This window comes from Centruroides vittatus, unplaced genomic scaffold (assembly GCF_030686945.1).
Source record: "Centruroides vittatus isolate TY-2023 unplaced genomic scaffold, ASM3068694v2 contig_355, whole genome shotgun sequence".
Lineage (NCBI taxonomy): Eukaryota > Metazoa > Arthropoda > Arachnida > Scorpiones > Buthidae > Centruroides > Centruroides vittatus.
In genome coordinates this window covers 1,197,125-1,214,640 of record NW_027122178.1, presented here as the reverse complement: position 1 = coordinate 1,214,640, position 17,516 = coordinate 1,197,125, and the positions used below count along the sequence as shown (strand labels likewise).

Sequence of the window (17,516 nt, the reverse complement as noted above, 5' to 3'; positions counted from 1 at the left end):
CATGGGATTAGATCCGGGGAGCGAGGCGGCCATGCAAGTGGAAAAAAGCGACTGATGATCCTTTCTTCAGTGAAGTGCTGGTAGCTTTTTCGCTACAACAGTGCCAAATCCTCCTCTACCGGCGAATTTAGGTACTACTTTTTTCTTTGCGGAATCTATTTTCCATGTCATCCTTAGTCGCTGTCCCAAATTTGGCGACAGTCCGGCTGTTAGATTGCTCTACAGATGTTTCTGAGTACCGTCAGTTTAAAAAAAACACCCTGTATATATTTTTTCCGCTATTTATTTTGTTTATTTATCTATATTTTGTCTGTTTGGGCGTTTTCCGTTAATTTTTACATTTATTCCGAACACATTTTATGTTCTATATTTAATGTTCTATTTTTTTGTAACCGAGGAAGATCATTAAAAATAATTGAAAACGTTATTATTTTGTTAAATTTTGCTGGATTGATAAAGGTGTAGTTTATTTAACTTATTCTACTTCCAGTACATAGTTTTATATATTTATAAATAACTACAGACTAATATGTAGAGCCTATATCTGAAAACTGGTAAGACTGATAGCTGCTTAGCCACTGATTATCCGTCCTTACATTATTATAATATATTAATATAAATTAATCAGTAGAATTACCTTTGCTATTATTTAACTTAAAAATATCAGTAGAAATTAGAAAGTAGAAAGATCAGTAGAATTACCATTGCTATTATTTAACTTAAAGATTACATTATAATTATAATTCAACTAAACATTTAAAGTTAATTATCTCTATCTCGAGTGTTAAACCGAACCAAAGTTAAGTTTACTACCTAAATGTGTAAGAAGTTTTACTGATTTATAGTGACCAGTCTAAATAATAAAAGTTTCTTAAGTATTTTTAAAAAAAATGTTTTATTTCTTTAAAAATCCATAAATTTCTGGATAGATAGATAGACAGATAACACTTTATTGCACCAGAAATATATCTGCGCTGGATCCAGCTGGAATGATTTCAATCCAGCAAAAATCCAGCTGGATTCAAAACACTGCTGGATTGCAATCCCTAGTTGTATTGATGCAGAATATAGTTATCATTAATACATTAAGTAGAAAAATAATTAATGAAAATATCTACAATTAATTAAATCTCCACCAATATCAGCACCATCAAAGGGGTTTATGGGGAAAAATTACTCAGACAAAGCTATTCCAGGCATGTCTGCAACTTGTTTAATGATAATGTCTTGCCCCATTTTAGGCAAGAAACAGACCTCTTTGGACAGTTTTCTTGTGTGACATGGATCCACTGACTCTGAAGCTGGTCTTAATGCCAAAAGACCAAGAAGGGAAGCGATCCAGATAGTGCATTGACACCTAAGGTCCTTATGGAAGATGATTCTCCTTCCAAACAATAATAGTGTATCTGCGCCTCTCTCTATCCCCTCCTTGCTGTCTTCCATACACCAAGAGGACTCTTCAGAAAGGTCAATGCCATGTTAAATGTTCATTTATTCTTTACGTTATATTATATTCTATAATATGCTTCTTGTCTAGTCTTGCATTCAATTTATGAGCTCTATGACAGCTTTTCTTTTCCACTAGATTTATTACACCATCATTCAGAAACAGGACAAGCTTTAGAAAAATCCCATTTTATTTCCTAGAGAATGCATTTTGGACTTCAAGTCCCTTATCTACTCTTTGTGATGTAACTGTTTAGGAAATAATGCATACAAGTTAACTATAAAATTTTTTGCACTGTTACAAAATCTGCAAAAATTTTTTAACTTACATGGTTTTGAGAAGCACAGAAATGGTGACAATTGATAAAATACAGATGACAATTATTATTTTACAGGTATTTGCTGTAACAATAGTAGAATGTTAAGGATTTACAAGAACAATATATATAACATAGATGTAAAAGTTGTGAACTTACATTAGATATGATGGTGCGATACATAAACTAGTATTAGTAGTGAGAGACAAACAATATACATAATAAAGTACACTGTTAAAACCATAACATTTAAAACTGTTTTACCATTAAAACAATAAAATAGAATAATGAAGTAAAAAACCTGTTCACCGTTACAGTAGAATTGTAACACAATGAAACGATTCACAGAAATAACAAAAAAATTTGTTGCCATTTTCCTTTTTATTTAAACACTCCCCCATCCTCCTTGCACCCCCTCTTGGTCAAATACGGATACCATGTTTCATGTAATTTTTGACCAGCATTATTATTCATAATTTTGTCTTTATTTTTTGGTATTTCTAAATGTTTATGCCATCTCCTTTTTGCATATTAGATTCTTTTTTAACAATTTTTACGGTGTCCCTAATAATTTGGCAACCTTCACTGTTACAATGAACTGTAACAGCCAAACTACTATTATTATATTTAATTGCAGCTATGTGTTCTTTAAACCGAATCTTCAAATCTGCCATTTTTGCATGTATAAAATTTAGGTACAGTGCAGCTACAACAGAGTTTGTAAATTACATTTCTATGGTTCCATATATTTTCATCATTGTCATGAACATTTATCTTCCTATTTAAACTAGTGATTTTTTTGGGCACTAAAATTATACCATATTTGTTCGATTTAGATTATTAGGGACACCGTAAAAATTGTTAAAAAAGAATCTAATATGCAAAAAGGAGATGGCATAAACATTTAGAAATACCAAAAAATAAAGACAAAATTATGAATAATAATGCTGGTCAAAAATTACATGAAACATGGTATCCGTATTTGACCAAGAGGGGGTGCAAGGAGGATGGGGGAGTGTTTAAATAAAAAGGAAAATGGCAACAAATTTTTTTGTTATTTCTGTGAATCGTTTCATTGTGTTACAATTCTACTGTAACGGTGAACAGGTTTTTTACTTCATTATTCTATTTTATTGTTTTAATGGTAAAACAGTTTTAAATGTTATGGTTTTAACAGTGTACTTTATTATGTATATTGTTTGTCTCTCACTACTAATACTAGTTTATGTATCGCACCATCATATCTAATGTAAGTTCACAACTTTTACATCTATGTTATATATATTGTTCTTGTAAATCCTTAACATTCTACTATTGTTACAGCAAATACCTGTAAAATAATAATTGTCATCTGTATTTTATCAATTGTCACCATTTCTGTGCTTCTCAAAACCATGTAAGTTAAAAAATTTTTGCAGATTTTGTAACAGTGCAAAAAATTTTATAGTTAACTTGTATGCATTATTTCCTAAACAGTTACATCACAAAGAGTAGATAAGGGACTTGAAGTCCAAAATGCATTCTCTAGGAAATAAAATGGGATTTTTCTAAAGCTTGTCCTGTTTCTGAATGATGGTGTAATAAATCTAGTGGAAAAGAAAAGCTGTCATAGAGCTCATAAATTGAATGCAAGACTAGACAAGAAGCATATTATAGAATATAATATAACGTAAAGAATAAATGAACATTTAACATGGCATTGACCTTTCTGAAGAGTCCTCTTGGTGTATGGAAGACAGCAAGGAGGGGATAGAGAGAGGCGCAGATACACTATTATTGTTTGGAAGGAGAATCATCTTCCATAAGGACCTTAGGTGTCAATGCACTATCTGGATCGCTTCCCTTCTTGGTCTTTTGGCATTAAGACCAGCTTCAGAGTCAGTGGATCCATGTCACACAAGAAAACTGTCCAAAGAGGTCTGTTTCTTGCCTAAAATGGGGCAAGACATTATCATTAAACAAGTTGCAGACACGGCCTGGAATAGTTTTGTCTCAGTAATTTTTCTACACAAACCCCTGTACCTTACTCCACATAGAGAAAATGTCCTTAATCTCTGAAGAAGGCACATTCTCCCATCTCTTCTTCCTCATCTGAAGCAACTTCTTCATCTGCCATTGTTGCACTTCTAGGTGAAGGTTTTGCAGCTCTTCAGTGGTGAGTTCTTCACTGTGGTCATCCACCAACTTTTCAACATCATCACCATACACCATTTTTTGGAAATGCTTGAGAAGTGGGTTCTATTATTTGGACAAGGAGTTGTTTGTGTTTAAGGCTACATGCTTGCCAGGTTTTGTTTGAATAGAAGACCCGAATGTCTGGCCCTTTCTTTATTAGCAACTAGCTGACCCGGCCACGCGTTGTTGTGGCTCAAAATGTATCTTTTATAAATGTGTAACACTTCCCCGTGGGGGGAATTTCAAAAAATCCCTTCTTAGTGTACAGTACATTCGGAGCCAGGATGTACATTAATTTGTACCTTTTAATAAAACAACTGAACTGAAACTGTACAGTACATTCTCTTGACATACCCTATTAAAACACAATCAAAAACGCGTTTAAAATAGTATAATAAAAGCAGAGTTCTTCACAGTAAGCCTTAATCCTGTCCCTCTCCCCGCTGGGGAATATCGAAAAATTCCTTTTTAGTGTATATTCTGTTGACGTACCCTATTAAAACGCAATTAAAAACCCAAAAAACTGCATCTAAAATAAGAAGCCAAGTTCTTCACAGTAAGCCATAATCCCGTCCCTCTCCCTGCTGGGGAATATCGAAAAATTCCTTTTTAGTGTATATTCTGTTGACGTACCCTATTAAAACGCAATTAAAAACCCAAAAAACCGCATCTAAAACAGTATAACAGAAGCCAAGTTCTTCACAGTAAGCCATAATCCTGTCCATCTCACCCCCCAGGGGGGAATTTCGACATGTATATTATATAAAAACACGTGTGTATTTGAATGCAACGTTGTGTCAAAATTTCAAAGGAATCGGTAGGAACAAACAAACGTTATATTTTATTTATATAGATAGATAGAAAATGATCTGCTTTAGTCCATTCTCACAGAGAAGCATAATGCCTCACAGAAAAGCAAACTTAGGTCGTCGGAAGTTAGCGCCATCTGTTGGACATAAAAGCCTTAATCCATATATAAATATATTTTTGAAAGGGGGGAAATGGTGGTCTTTACATGTGCCAGAAACCTTCGCGGGAGTGTATTAAACAACTTCCCGAAGTTTCATGGCAATCGGATAAATGGTGTGGTAGTGCATGAAGGACAAACACACACCACACACACACAGACATACATTCATTTTTATATATATAGATAAGGAGAGGGTGCTTTATGGTTCAGTTTCATACTGAATGTTGAAATAAGTGAACTAGGATTTTTATCACTGCATTAATAAAAATATCGCTAACTAGCAATTTTGGTACTATGCAGCGGAACTCCTGTATATAGCATTAGTGGTTATAAATAACATCTAGAGTATAATTAAAGTAAGAAATTTAAACTACTGTATAGTAAGCAAATAATGATTAAAGCGATAAACATTAACTATAGCATAGACTAAGACTGATAACAATTGTGTAAATAGGAATTTTTAAGCTTCTTTTCTCCCCATCAGTTGCACTATGTGACTGATAGTGCACAAAGACAGCTTAAAAATGCCTAGTTACCTGGTAACAATAAATATAATTAACTTCTGATTACTGTAAGTGAAGTTTCATAAGCATATTAATGTTTTGGAACTTACTAATTCTGATAACATTAAGCAGCTAATAACAATATTGTGATGACAATAAATGGACCTTACTGTATTATGCTATTTTGTGTTTAGATATAAAATTGATTGATAGATTATTAAATTCTTTAGTCATTTCTCTATGTAATATTTAGCTAATGTAATATTTCTATTATGAATTTCTTTAATAATAACATAGATAATTTTATAAATATTAATATAATAATAAATATATTAATATTAAAACTGGTTTTGCATAAGTTAAAATTAATTTATGTAAAATTCAAATGTTTCTAATTAGATTCATTTTTAGAAATAGTGCAAATATGAAAGCAGATGATTTTTGTTTTGAATGAATTTTAAATTCAAATTTATTTATAAAATATTTTGTATTTAAAAATCATTTGAGAGTGATTTTAAATGATGAAACATTTAAACAAATTTTCTTTAAACTCTTTAAGAACAGTGAATACTTTTAGAATGTGATGTTTAACTTTGGAATTCTATAATAATTTCTTTATTATAGAATAAAGAAATTTAAGTTTTTAAATTAAATTTACAAATATTTAATTTTGAGAAAAGTTTTTAAAATTTTCACATTTTACTTGAAGATGGCTGAAAATAAACAATAGTCAAATATATATGCTCTCATTAGAATAAATATGTTTTTCAGAAATAATATTGCAATAATAAATTTCACCCATTTCATGTTCTGTATTGAATTCTTACTGTTTAGTTTGTATTTTGATTTTAATGATATATTTACTTGACTTATTTTAAATAAAATCAATCATTTCAGATTTTATGTTAAAAATCTAATCTGAAGTGACTTACATTGCATTATATGATTTAGTACATCTGTAAGTATAAATTTTTAAAAATTTTCTTTTACTATTTGATATTATCAATAATTGTAATAAAGTATGATTATTTAAATTTTTAATTAAAAATTATTATATTAAAATTTTTTGTTTTATATTTATCATTTTTTGTTATTTTACTTATTTTATTTTTTTATATAAGTTTTGATAATTGATATACCCTTCCCATGAAAATAAATATACAACTGGAAAAAATTTTGAACAGCAACAACTATGCAAGAATTATTGATTGTAGGAATTTATTTGTTAACAAATAATCCTAAAGTAATAAAAATTCTGGAGTTTAGTTTAATGATAAGAGCTTTTATTATGCAAAATATCACACTAAAAAATTAATTTGGAATAAATAAAAAAAAATCATATCTAACAAAAACAAGTACAGTTTTCTTACTATTTATAACAACCGTGATTGGGGTGCGTGCACATTTATTTCCACAGAAAAGGTACATGAATTTATTTTCTATAGGGAGGCACATATATATTGGCTTCTCAAATGCAAAATACAATTTAAAAGTTTTATTTGGTAATAATGTACTGAATGTTTGATTTACATTTATTATGATAAAATATTTTTAACTTAAAAATGCTTTAAATTAATTAAAATGAAAGCTTTTAAAAATTTTGTTATTGATTCTGATAGAACATAGAAGCAGCAATGGTTTTAGCCTTTTTTGGGGGATGATGTGAGTGTAAGTTTCCCTTAGCAAGATGTACAGTACTAGAGACTGACTGAGAGAATAATTAAATGTATGGATCAAATGACTTAATTTGTATGGAATCTATTTACAATTGAAAGCTAGTAATATTTATAATATACATAAAAATTAAAAAATAACATATCTCTGTCTTATAATTTGAAATAAAAGCATTAATTAATTAAACCTAATTTTGATGTGCCTCTAATGTTCAACAAATAATTGCATTGAGTGGATGTATATTAATGTATTCATTTCTTAATTGCAAAACATTATGAGCCAAAGAGAGACTTACAATATTTTGATATTATAATATAAATGTATATAGAATATACTATAAAAAGAAGGAAACTGATTACATTAGACTCTTATAAGTTGAATTCCTTAACTCTAATTTTATTTTGCCTCAACTTAGTCTTTTAAAATTATTATTTTTTAAATTTTTAGATTTTGAAAATTTAAAAATGTAGTGATTTCAAAATGTAGCACACCACTTATCTGTGATTTGACAAGTTGCTGAATTATTGACTAATAAAATTTTTTAGTTGTCTATATGCACTCCTTATTTGGAACTAAACATTCATAAACATGTATAAATCTCACTTCAAGTTCAAATTGCATGTGGACATTCATTGTCCAAGTTCATTGCATGTGGACATTCATTGCATGTGGACAATTAATCAGTATATTTACCAGTTTTGTTTTGAAGTAGAAAAAAATGACAAATAAGAAAAAACTAAAGATTTTGTTGATAGTAGTAGAGATATTTCATTGATTGAAAAGATATGTAAAGACTGCAGAGAAAAGCAACAAAACAAATCAGAAATTAAAAAAGAATTCCATTAGATACACTCTCTACATGTCTGAAAAACAAGATTTTGGAAAACTTCAGTGAACAATAGAATCAGACAGAACAGAAAAGAAAGCATAAATGTGAGTATCCATATGCTGAAAGGTGTATGCTGAAGTAGTTTTGTATAGTGTAGTGACAAGAATATTTGTCAATGGGAAACTTCTTAGAGAAAAAGTTGAACAGTTAGAACATATGGATTCAAAGTAATCAGTGGGTGGCTGGATAAATTTAAAAGGCATGGAATACTTTTCAATAAAATCTATTGTGAAAGTGCAGAATGTGCAAGAGGAGAATTTTGCATAAAATGGTTGTAAAGTTTACCAGAAATTTTACAGAAGTATAGTCCAGATGATGATTTTAATGCAGATGAAATGAGTTTGTATTAAAACAAACTCATTTAATTTCTGTTGGACAAAATAACAGTATTTAATGGTGAATTCAATGCATGGAGATAAAAAAGCAAAGAAAGCAGGTAACTCATTTTTTGGGAGTAAATATGAAAAGTAATGAAAAACTGATGATGATACTAGTTGAAAAATCTTTAAGTCTCGTTTCTGTAATGCATAACTACATCTATTCACGATGTCAAAAGTTTAAACTGGTTGAAAAAGACATCAGCATGATTTCCAAAAAAGAAAAATTATTCTTTTTATGGCTATTGCAGGGCACATTTCATGGTTGACACTGAAATCTATAACAGTTCAAGTTTTTATCAAATACAACTTATAGATTGGAATCTTTAGATCAGTGAATTATTTAGAACTTTAAATTACAGTATCAAACAAAATATGTTGCTTGTTATTGAAGATGGATCACATGAGTTTGGAGTGATGAAGATGCTTGATGCAATGTGAATGAATGGTTAACAAAGTTTGGAATGAAGCTTAGATGTATCATTGCAAATTGCTTTTCAAAAGCAAGTTTTGATCAACAATTTATTGAATAAATTGGAATATTTGATAGGATCCATCAACTATATTGAAGATGATTAAGCCAATCTTATTACAGCAATGAGTGATGGAAAAGTGTTTTCAATGACTATTTCACGATAATATGACAGCATTTTGGGTAGTGTTTTATGATAAAAACAGTTAAAACAAAATGGCTCATTGCACTATGTGCACATAATCATTGCCTCTTTGCACAGTTTTTTCATTTTGTTATATTAACAGAGGGTGAAAATAAACTTCATTAACATTTTTGAAAATATTTGTTTTGTGTGTTGTTTGGAAATCATGCATATTTTAACATGTCACAAAAAACTGGTGTGTTCAACTGGTGAATTAGAGATGGTATTTTATTAACATCTTTGCAATTGACTATTTCTCTATGGATTTCGAAGAGATAGCTACAATTTTGTAACTTTCCATAAAAATTTTTAACCTTTCTATTAAAATAAACATGCAAGGCTGATAAAGATGAGTACATTTCGGCAAGATTATTTTTAATTGTTAAGATGGAATATTGTTATCATCTACAAAAACTTCATCATATATTTGAGAACTTGTTTGACCACTACATACATCTATTATTAATAAAAACTCTTCATTTTTACAGATGCGGTAAGATTTTAATTAAGTCTAAGTCTGTAAAAACCTACATTACATTAAATACAGTGAAATTCCATTAATCTGGCATCCAGTATGCCAGAAAACCTGATAAACTGGCATGTTGAGCTTCTTGTTGGAGATTAACAGTGTACTAGTTATATCCAGAGTTAAAATTTTTGTGTAAAGGCACTCAAAACATGCAGTTCTTGGAAAGATGTGGGTTCCACTTTTAGAGATAACAAATGCCAAGACAACATGATGCTTTGCAAGGTAAACCAGTTAGCTTGTACATGATTTTTCTAGGCTTGCCAAAAGCAGTGCACAGGTTTCATATGAGAAGTGGAAATATTTAGCACACTTGGAATCAATAATTATCATGGAAACAGCTACAGTACACTATTTACTGTACTTTCATAATTAGAGTTCATCTGTATTTATAAGCAATAAAAGTGTACAAAGCACAATAAGAATAGTGTGTTCTTGTTTCAAATTAATCAAAGATAGGAATAGTCTAGAAAAATTGAAATGGCATGTTAAACAATCATAAAAGGCTGATTTGTACAGTTTTACACACACAGATATGTAAAATTGTGTCCAGAGATTGAAAAAAAAACTGGATAAACTTTCACTGTCTGATAAGGTGGCATATTCGATAACACAGCACTGCATTGGTCCCAATGATGCTGGGTTAAGTATAATAAATACAACACACCTAAAACATTCTATGAAATCAGTGATTACAAACTGTCAGATTCCCCTTGTAAATAAAATTTTATCTTAAAATTCCTAAATGGTAATTGTTGTTGTATATTTAAAACATTAGTATCAGTTCATAAATTTTGAAAAGTTTTATGAAATTCTTATATTCAAATATATGAAAATGTATAATTTTTTTATTTTTTGTAAAAACTATTGAAAAAAATAATAATTTGTCACAATCCTATGATGGGTTTGCACAATATTTCAATATTTAATTTTTTTTACTGGTCAGTGAGAATAATTTATAAAAATTATATCATTCAGTAGTATCACTTTATATAGAAAAAATTCAGAAATTAAGAAAACTGCTTTTACATCTTTACATCTCTAAATTAATTTGTATGATATGGTTAGATTGAGAGTCATGATGATGATTCTGCACCAAGTGAAAAAATAATTGACTGACTATATATACAGAATTAGAGTTGCAAATTTTTGGTGATCAATTTCTCTGCCCCAAAAACCTATAGTAATTCTGAATATATCATTTGAAAGATAATTGTTTTCTTAGGTAGTATGCAAAATTTTAAATATTTCTATAAAGGGGTTGCCAAAATATAAGCAATCAAAAAGTGTAAAAAAAAAAGCTTTTATTTTCTTCTTTTTTCATCCAGCACTGCAGTTGCTTTTAGATAAAAAGAAAAACTACTGGGCCTGGAAAGCTCAAATTTTGAACTGAAGCCTCTCTTGTTAGCAGTTAGGCATTTGTAAAACTTTTCAGGTTGATAGGTCAAAGTTTGCGAGGGTTCTTCATAGAGCTGTTTTACATTTATCACTTAAATTTATTCTTCTAAGAATAAAATTGCACTGAAATAACTGGTTTTTATTCAAAATGTTTTCCAGAATAACAAAAGGTCAGATTTATGTAAATTAAAACTTTTTACAGCAATTTTAGTAGTGGCGTATTGAAAACATTCTGTTGCTGAGCACCAATTGAACTGTACATCATTGTCTTAGGTATTGGGGTAATAACACAATTATTAACCAAAAAGAATTGATATTCAAACAAGAACATCTGAGATGTGAAAAATTATGACAATTTAGATGACAGTCAAATTTTTTCTTTCAGATTTTCTTTGATAAAGATAAGCTTGGCTAAGACTTCGAAACAATAATAAAAATCTTGTGGAAAAACTTTTTAGAAAAAAATTTGACAGTCATTTAAATTGACGTTGTTTTTTACTTGATACAAGATGTAAAAAATGGTAAAATTTTTTACATCTCAGATGTTTTTGTTTGGATAATTCCTTTATTGTTGTTGCATCATAACAAAAATGAATGAGCTATAAAATTTTCTTCTAGTGAACCAATCAGAAATGAAAATAATTTTTGTTTTCACTTTTTCTGTTCTGTTTATCATCAATAGGGCCTTTTTATCAAGCTTATTATTGGTTTGGTCAGGTCCACATTGAGGTAGCCAGATGATGAGAGATGGAGTTCAACATGTATGTGATAGACTACCCCTTGAAAAATTCCTGGGGTTTTTCAACTCATTCAGATTCAGTCCCAGGTCCCCTAGAGCAATAAGCTGCCATCTGGTCATCACTCTTTTATTTTAAATTTTTCATCCTTTATTTTATTTGTTTTTTCACCTGGTTTGATTTGTACACTGATTTTTTTTTTTTATAAGTTTATATGAATAACTATTTGGAACACTAGATATACTATTATCTGTCATGTTATCTCTATCCACAAGTTGCAAATCCAACCACAAATTCATGTTTTTGATTTTCAAGGAAAAGGAAAGATATATGAAAAATTGAAGATCCTATAAGAATAAAACAGTCTATAGCAGGCCTGGCCAACCCATGGGCCACATGCAGCCCATCACATTAAATTGTGTGGCCTGCTAAGCAATATTATATATCTATTAAAACTTTTGTTTCCTGTTATGTGTATATCAAAACAATTAGATAAATGAAAATTTGCATGTGTCATTGTTATAATGTGCAAGTGTGAGTACGAACTCTTGGTATAACAAAAAAATCTTATTCATTTTGTATTTGTTTTACTTTTTTAACTTACATACTAACTACAGTGGGCCACAATTTAGGCAACCATGCCTAAATTGTGGCCCACTGTAATGTTACGCATGATGAAAGTGGCCCGCGAAATAATTTGGGTTGGCCAGGCCTGGTCTATACATTCATAAAGTAGAATGAGTTAAACAAGAATGATGTTATTGTTCTAACTTTTGCTAATTAATTTAAAAAATGGCTGTTTCTAAAGCTGAAATTGTGAATGTTGCTAATTCAATTGTATCTAATGTTTTTCTCCGACTATTTTACATAGGCAGTTATTTTTATCATTTCACCTTATCTATAATGTATATATTTGAGTGAATTTAGAAACATTAATATTGCCTGATGCCTTAATCTGCAGTTCAAATAATTTATAATAATTTAAAACAAAGTAAAATATATTTTATTATTAGAGGAAGTGAATAACAATACAATGATATGCAATAAATAATAATTGCTGGTTTGTCTGGTTTTTTTTCCTATCATCTGGCATTATGAAATGAAATAAATGTTAATGATGTAATTTAATAATTGCTTAATTTTAAACAATTAACAAACATTAAAAAAGTATTAAAAGATAAATTGAAAGAAAATATTAAAAACAGTGAAAATTTAAATTATAAAAATTTCATTTTAGAGATTAGAGAAAAACTGCATAATATTGAGGAAAACATACTATCAGAAAGCACAATCAGGAGTCATGGCAGTGACTCCACATCAAGTAAAAAAGTCATTGATTGACTACATATACAGGAATCAGAGTTGCCAATTTTTGGAGGTTGATTTCTCTGTCCCCCAAACACCTGAATTAATTTTGAATATCTCATTCAAAAGGAAATTCTTTTCTTAGGTAGTGTGCAAAATTTCAAGATTTTCTATAAAGCAGTTGCCAAAATATAAGCAATTAAAAAGTGCAAAAATTCCCCAAAAAAAGCTGTATTTTCTTCTCCTTTTTCTTCATCCAACACTGCAGACACTCGTAGAGAAAAACCACTGAGTCTAGAAAGCTCAAATTATAAACTGAAGCCTTTCTCGCTATCAGTGAGGTGCTTGCAAAACTTCTGAGTTGATAGGTCAAAAGTTTATTGGGGTTTCCCATAGAGCTAATTCAGTTTTATGGCTTAATTTCATGCTTATAAAGATAAAATTGAATGGAAACAAAATAATTTTATTCAAAATGTTACTGAATTCTATGTGTAGTAAGTTAGAACTTCTATAAATTATCATAAAATGCCTTTCTCATTTTATCTAGCAAATTTTTTATTAAATTAAACTAACAGTTTCAGCTATCTTAAATAGCCTCCGTTATGTTAAACATAATTTGGAACATCCTAGATGTTAAGCTAAGTATTAACAATTTTCAAGGTCAAGGTTATTTATTTTACAGGGTTAAGGATTAATAGGCAATTGAAATCTTTAAATTATAATATTTTGAATTAATTTATTGAAATTAAATAAATTAAATTTATTTACAAAAATAAAGTACTGATCTAAATGATTTTTAAATCGAACAAACTGAGGAGATGGTATTTGCTGTTTAGTGTAAAGCAGTTAATCAGAGTGGTTAGACAAAACAAAAGCAAAAAAAAATCTTTGATTTTTTTTTATTTGCTGAAGATTATTTGAAAAGTAGAAAATAATTTTTGGTGTTGAAAGAATAAAAAAAGAAAAGAACTAAATTTGGCACAAAGTAGCCAAACCTGGCATTACTGTATGCACCCCTGATATTCAAACTAACATGTTTGCATGGGACTGCATCCATTTAAAGGGGTGAACATTTTTAAACTTTAATTTTTATTTTCTGAGTATAGTAGAATGGCCTGCTAAAACCCCAGATGTTTGAATTACTCTACAACTGGAGGTCAAACTCATCTTTGTTTACTAAGAGAATAAAATTATTCTACTCAAAAGAAAACATTTATTATAGTATCTCTTTGCTTTTAACTTTTCAGTGTGAATAATAAAATTATTATTGAAAATGGGGTTATTTCTTGTGAAATTAATTTACAGTTTGGTTTAATGAAGTCTGGTAAAGGTTTGGTTTGCTTTATCGTGTGAAAACTAACATTGTGACAATTTGCTTTAATGGAGTTTGCTTTAAGGCAGGCCTGGCCAACCCAAATTGTTTCGTGGGCCACTTTGATCATGCTTAACATTATGGCGGGCCACAATTAGGCAAACATGCTTTTAAAAAAGTAAAACAAATACAAAATGAATAAGATTTTATTCTTATACCAAGAGTTTGTTTGCACTTGTGCATTGTAACAATGACACATCATTTTTTTAATTGTTTTGGTACACACATAATGGGAAACAAAAGTTTTTATAGATATATCATATCGCTTAGCGGGCCACACAATTTAACGTGACGGGCCGTGGGTTGGCCAGGCCTGCTTTAAGGTAAAATGACTGCGTTTCAAAATAAAGTAAATTTTCTTGTTTATATAAAATTACATATTAGATTTGATCAAATTTTATTTATTTAAATAATTTAGAATTACTAATTTTTTAATGTAAATTTTAAAAAATCCTATTTGACTTTAGTTTAATTAACTTTGATCTTTTCTTTTTCAGAAATTATCAAAAAAAGATTAGAAATATTTATTTATATTATATTGCTTGAAATGGCAGAAGATAATATACAGACTCCAAAAACAGGATACAGATTTGATTTTGACGAGAACATTAACCCATTTTGTAGCAAAAGTAAATTAAGTCGCTCACCAACATCATCTATATGTTATGAGGACAACCAAAATATAATATCAAGTTCTGTTACGCAAACTAGTTATTCCATTGAAGAAACGTCCAGTAAAGCAATGGCTTCTTTTACTACCACTAAACGAAAACAAGAAAGTATTAGTTCATTCTGTAATCAGTCTAATAGTTTTGATAAAATACAAGACTGTAAAGTATTTTCAATGTCACACAATGAACATAGTGATGAAAAGACTACAGATATGTCCATACCTGAAAATTATAAAATTATTACTGATTGTTCACATGTGGAAAATGGAATGAATATACCTAACAATATGGTTATTGAGAAACATATTCATTCTGTTGTTCACAGAAGATCATCCTTAAGTGATGATATTAAAGTGGAGGATTTAGAGGTAAGTTTAGTTATTTTATTAGTTCTAGTCTGTAATTTGTAATGTTAGGATAATTTAGATGCAATTATGCTGAAGTCTCAAACCTTTTTCTGAGAAGATCCCTATAAACTGTAAAAAAAAATGTCTGCGTTCTGAGGGCTAAGAATGAAATATATATACAGTAGAGCATCGGTATCCGACCGCCGATTAACCGACTGCATTCTAGTCGGCAAATTCAAATGTCCGCTAGTGATGTGGCACTACAATATTTGATTATGTCTTGGCTACTTTAATATTATTTTTGTTAAATTTTTGCACGTTTTAGCTGGCAGCACTGGCTCAATCATGAAAGGGAGGCTAGTATTTAAACCAGGCCTAATACACTATACTAATACAGTAGAGTCGTTAATTCGAATCAATTGGGGACTGGAGTTGTTTGGATTAGTGATTTGTTCGGATAACCGATTATGTATGAAAAAATATATTAACCTGTCCAATGTTCAAATTTTTCTCCGTTGCATGTCGCTTTGTGTTGAATTTTCATTGATTTTAAGCCTAATGAAAATTTTTATAATAATAGTCGAGGCTATTGTATCGTTAAAAATTATTTCTTTATTTTGTACAAACAAAATAAATATATTGAAGAATATAAAAACATGAAAATTATACTTTAAAAGTAAATTTAGTATCAAAAACGTTCGATTCAGCACGACACAGTCCAACTGAAAATCATTCGGATAACCGGGGTTCAGATTAACGACTCTCTACTGTAATGTATTTTTTCATACTTTTCGGTTATCCGACCAACCCTAGTCCCCAATTAAGTCGGATAATCGATGCTCTACTGTATATATATATTTCATTCTTATGTATATTGAAAGATTAAGATTTTTCTGTTTCTGAATAACAACAGACATAAATCAATGTCAAGGTCAAGTTTGCAACTGCAGCTGTGTTGTCTAAAACTGATGGAACTTTAGGAATATTTTCCTTGCAAACTTCTTAAAACTTTTTAAGTTCTTTTCTGGCAGATTTGTAAATATCTAACAAACTCCCTCCTCTAAATGTATTATTATAAAAATCATTTACAGCAAGGTCTACAAATTCTAGTTGACTTTTGAAAAGTTTATATACTTTGAACTAGTTGAAATATTGATGTTAAAACATGTTAGTGATAACAAACTGTTCAGACCAGGTAAATATGTTTCAGAACCATATTTGGCTTAAGTGCCTTAGGTTGGAGACCTTTTCAATTATGTATTAATTTTATCCCAAACTTTCGCTACAGGCTGCCCTTCTGTTATAAGACACACTCATATATAGGCTGAAGCTTATTGCCAAGGTTTTAGGAAAATTGCATTTTTACAACTAAACATTATTACTTTAAATATTTAAAGTAATAATGTTTAATTATAAAAAGTTGTATTAAAGTAGATAAATAATTATGCTTAACACTTACCAAGTTTGTGCTTAGTTACATACCTGTTTTAATGTGTTAATTATACAAGGTGTCCCATCAAGACCACATAAACTTTGCAGAGTGAGAATCTTTGCTTGGAGTAGGGTTTCTCATTTCCCGGTCTTTTGCTTGTCCTGGTATTCCGGGATAAAAGTGAACTGTTTCCCGGGAAATCCCGGGACAAAATTAATTATTTTTAAGATATACAAATTATCATGAAATCAAATGATATAATTTTTTTCATCTTTTAAAATAATTTAATACATTCTGCAACCTCCAAAATCATATTAATAACGCTGTGTAAGATATATATTAAAAATTACCTTTGAATTATGTAGAAATTTTCACAAATAGAAAAAATTTATTAAAGTTTGCTGGAAACTGCAGACAACAACAAAATTCTTTGAATTGAGTTAAAAATAACTTTGATCTTTTCTTAATGTAATCTTTTCTTAAGGTAATTTTCGTTTTTTAAATAAAACATAATACAAAATATTGTAAATGTTTATAAGATTTTAAAAAGCAAAGATGGTCAATACTCTGATCGCTCAATCTAATTCTTATTTTAGTAATGAAAAGTCTTGCTACCGAGAATGCCTTTTCCGATTCAATTGATCTGATTGGAATCGTGTTTAATGCATTTAAGAGAAGACAAATATTGTGTTTTTTTCACCTGTATTTTGAAAGATTTCGA

At 29.5% G+C, this 17,516-nt stretch overlaps 1 protein-coding gene across 1 annotated transcript in view; it reads left to right on the top strand.

The window, feature by feature from the left end:
- The window catches only part of LOC136974726 (transforming acidic coiled-coil-containing protein 1-like), a 70,861-nt gene that overhangs the window by 10,898 nt on the left and 42,447 nt on the right, over nt 1-17,516 (top strand). The window contains exons 2-3 of the mRNA XM_067269671.1: nt 6,309-6,369; nt 14,843-15,384. Of these exons, the coding sequence (XP_067125772.1) occupies nt 14,893-15,384 (492 nt within the window). The 5' untranslated portion in view covers nt 6,309-6,369; nt 14,843-14,892. The remainder of the gene's footprint in view (nt 1-6,308; nt 6,370-14,842; nt 15,385-17,516) is intronic.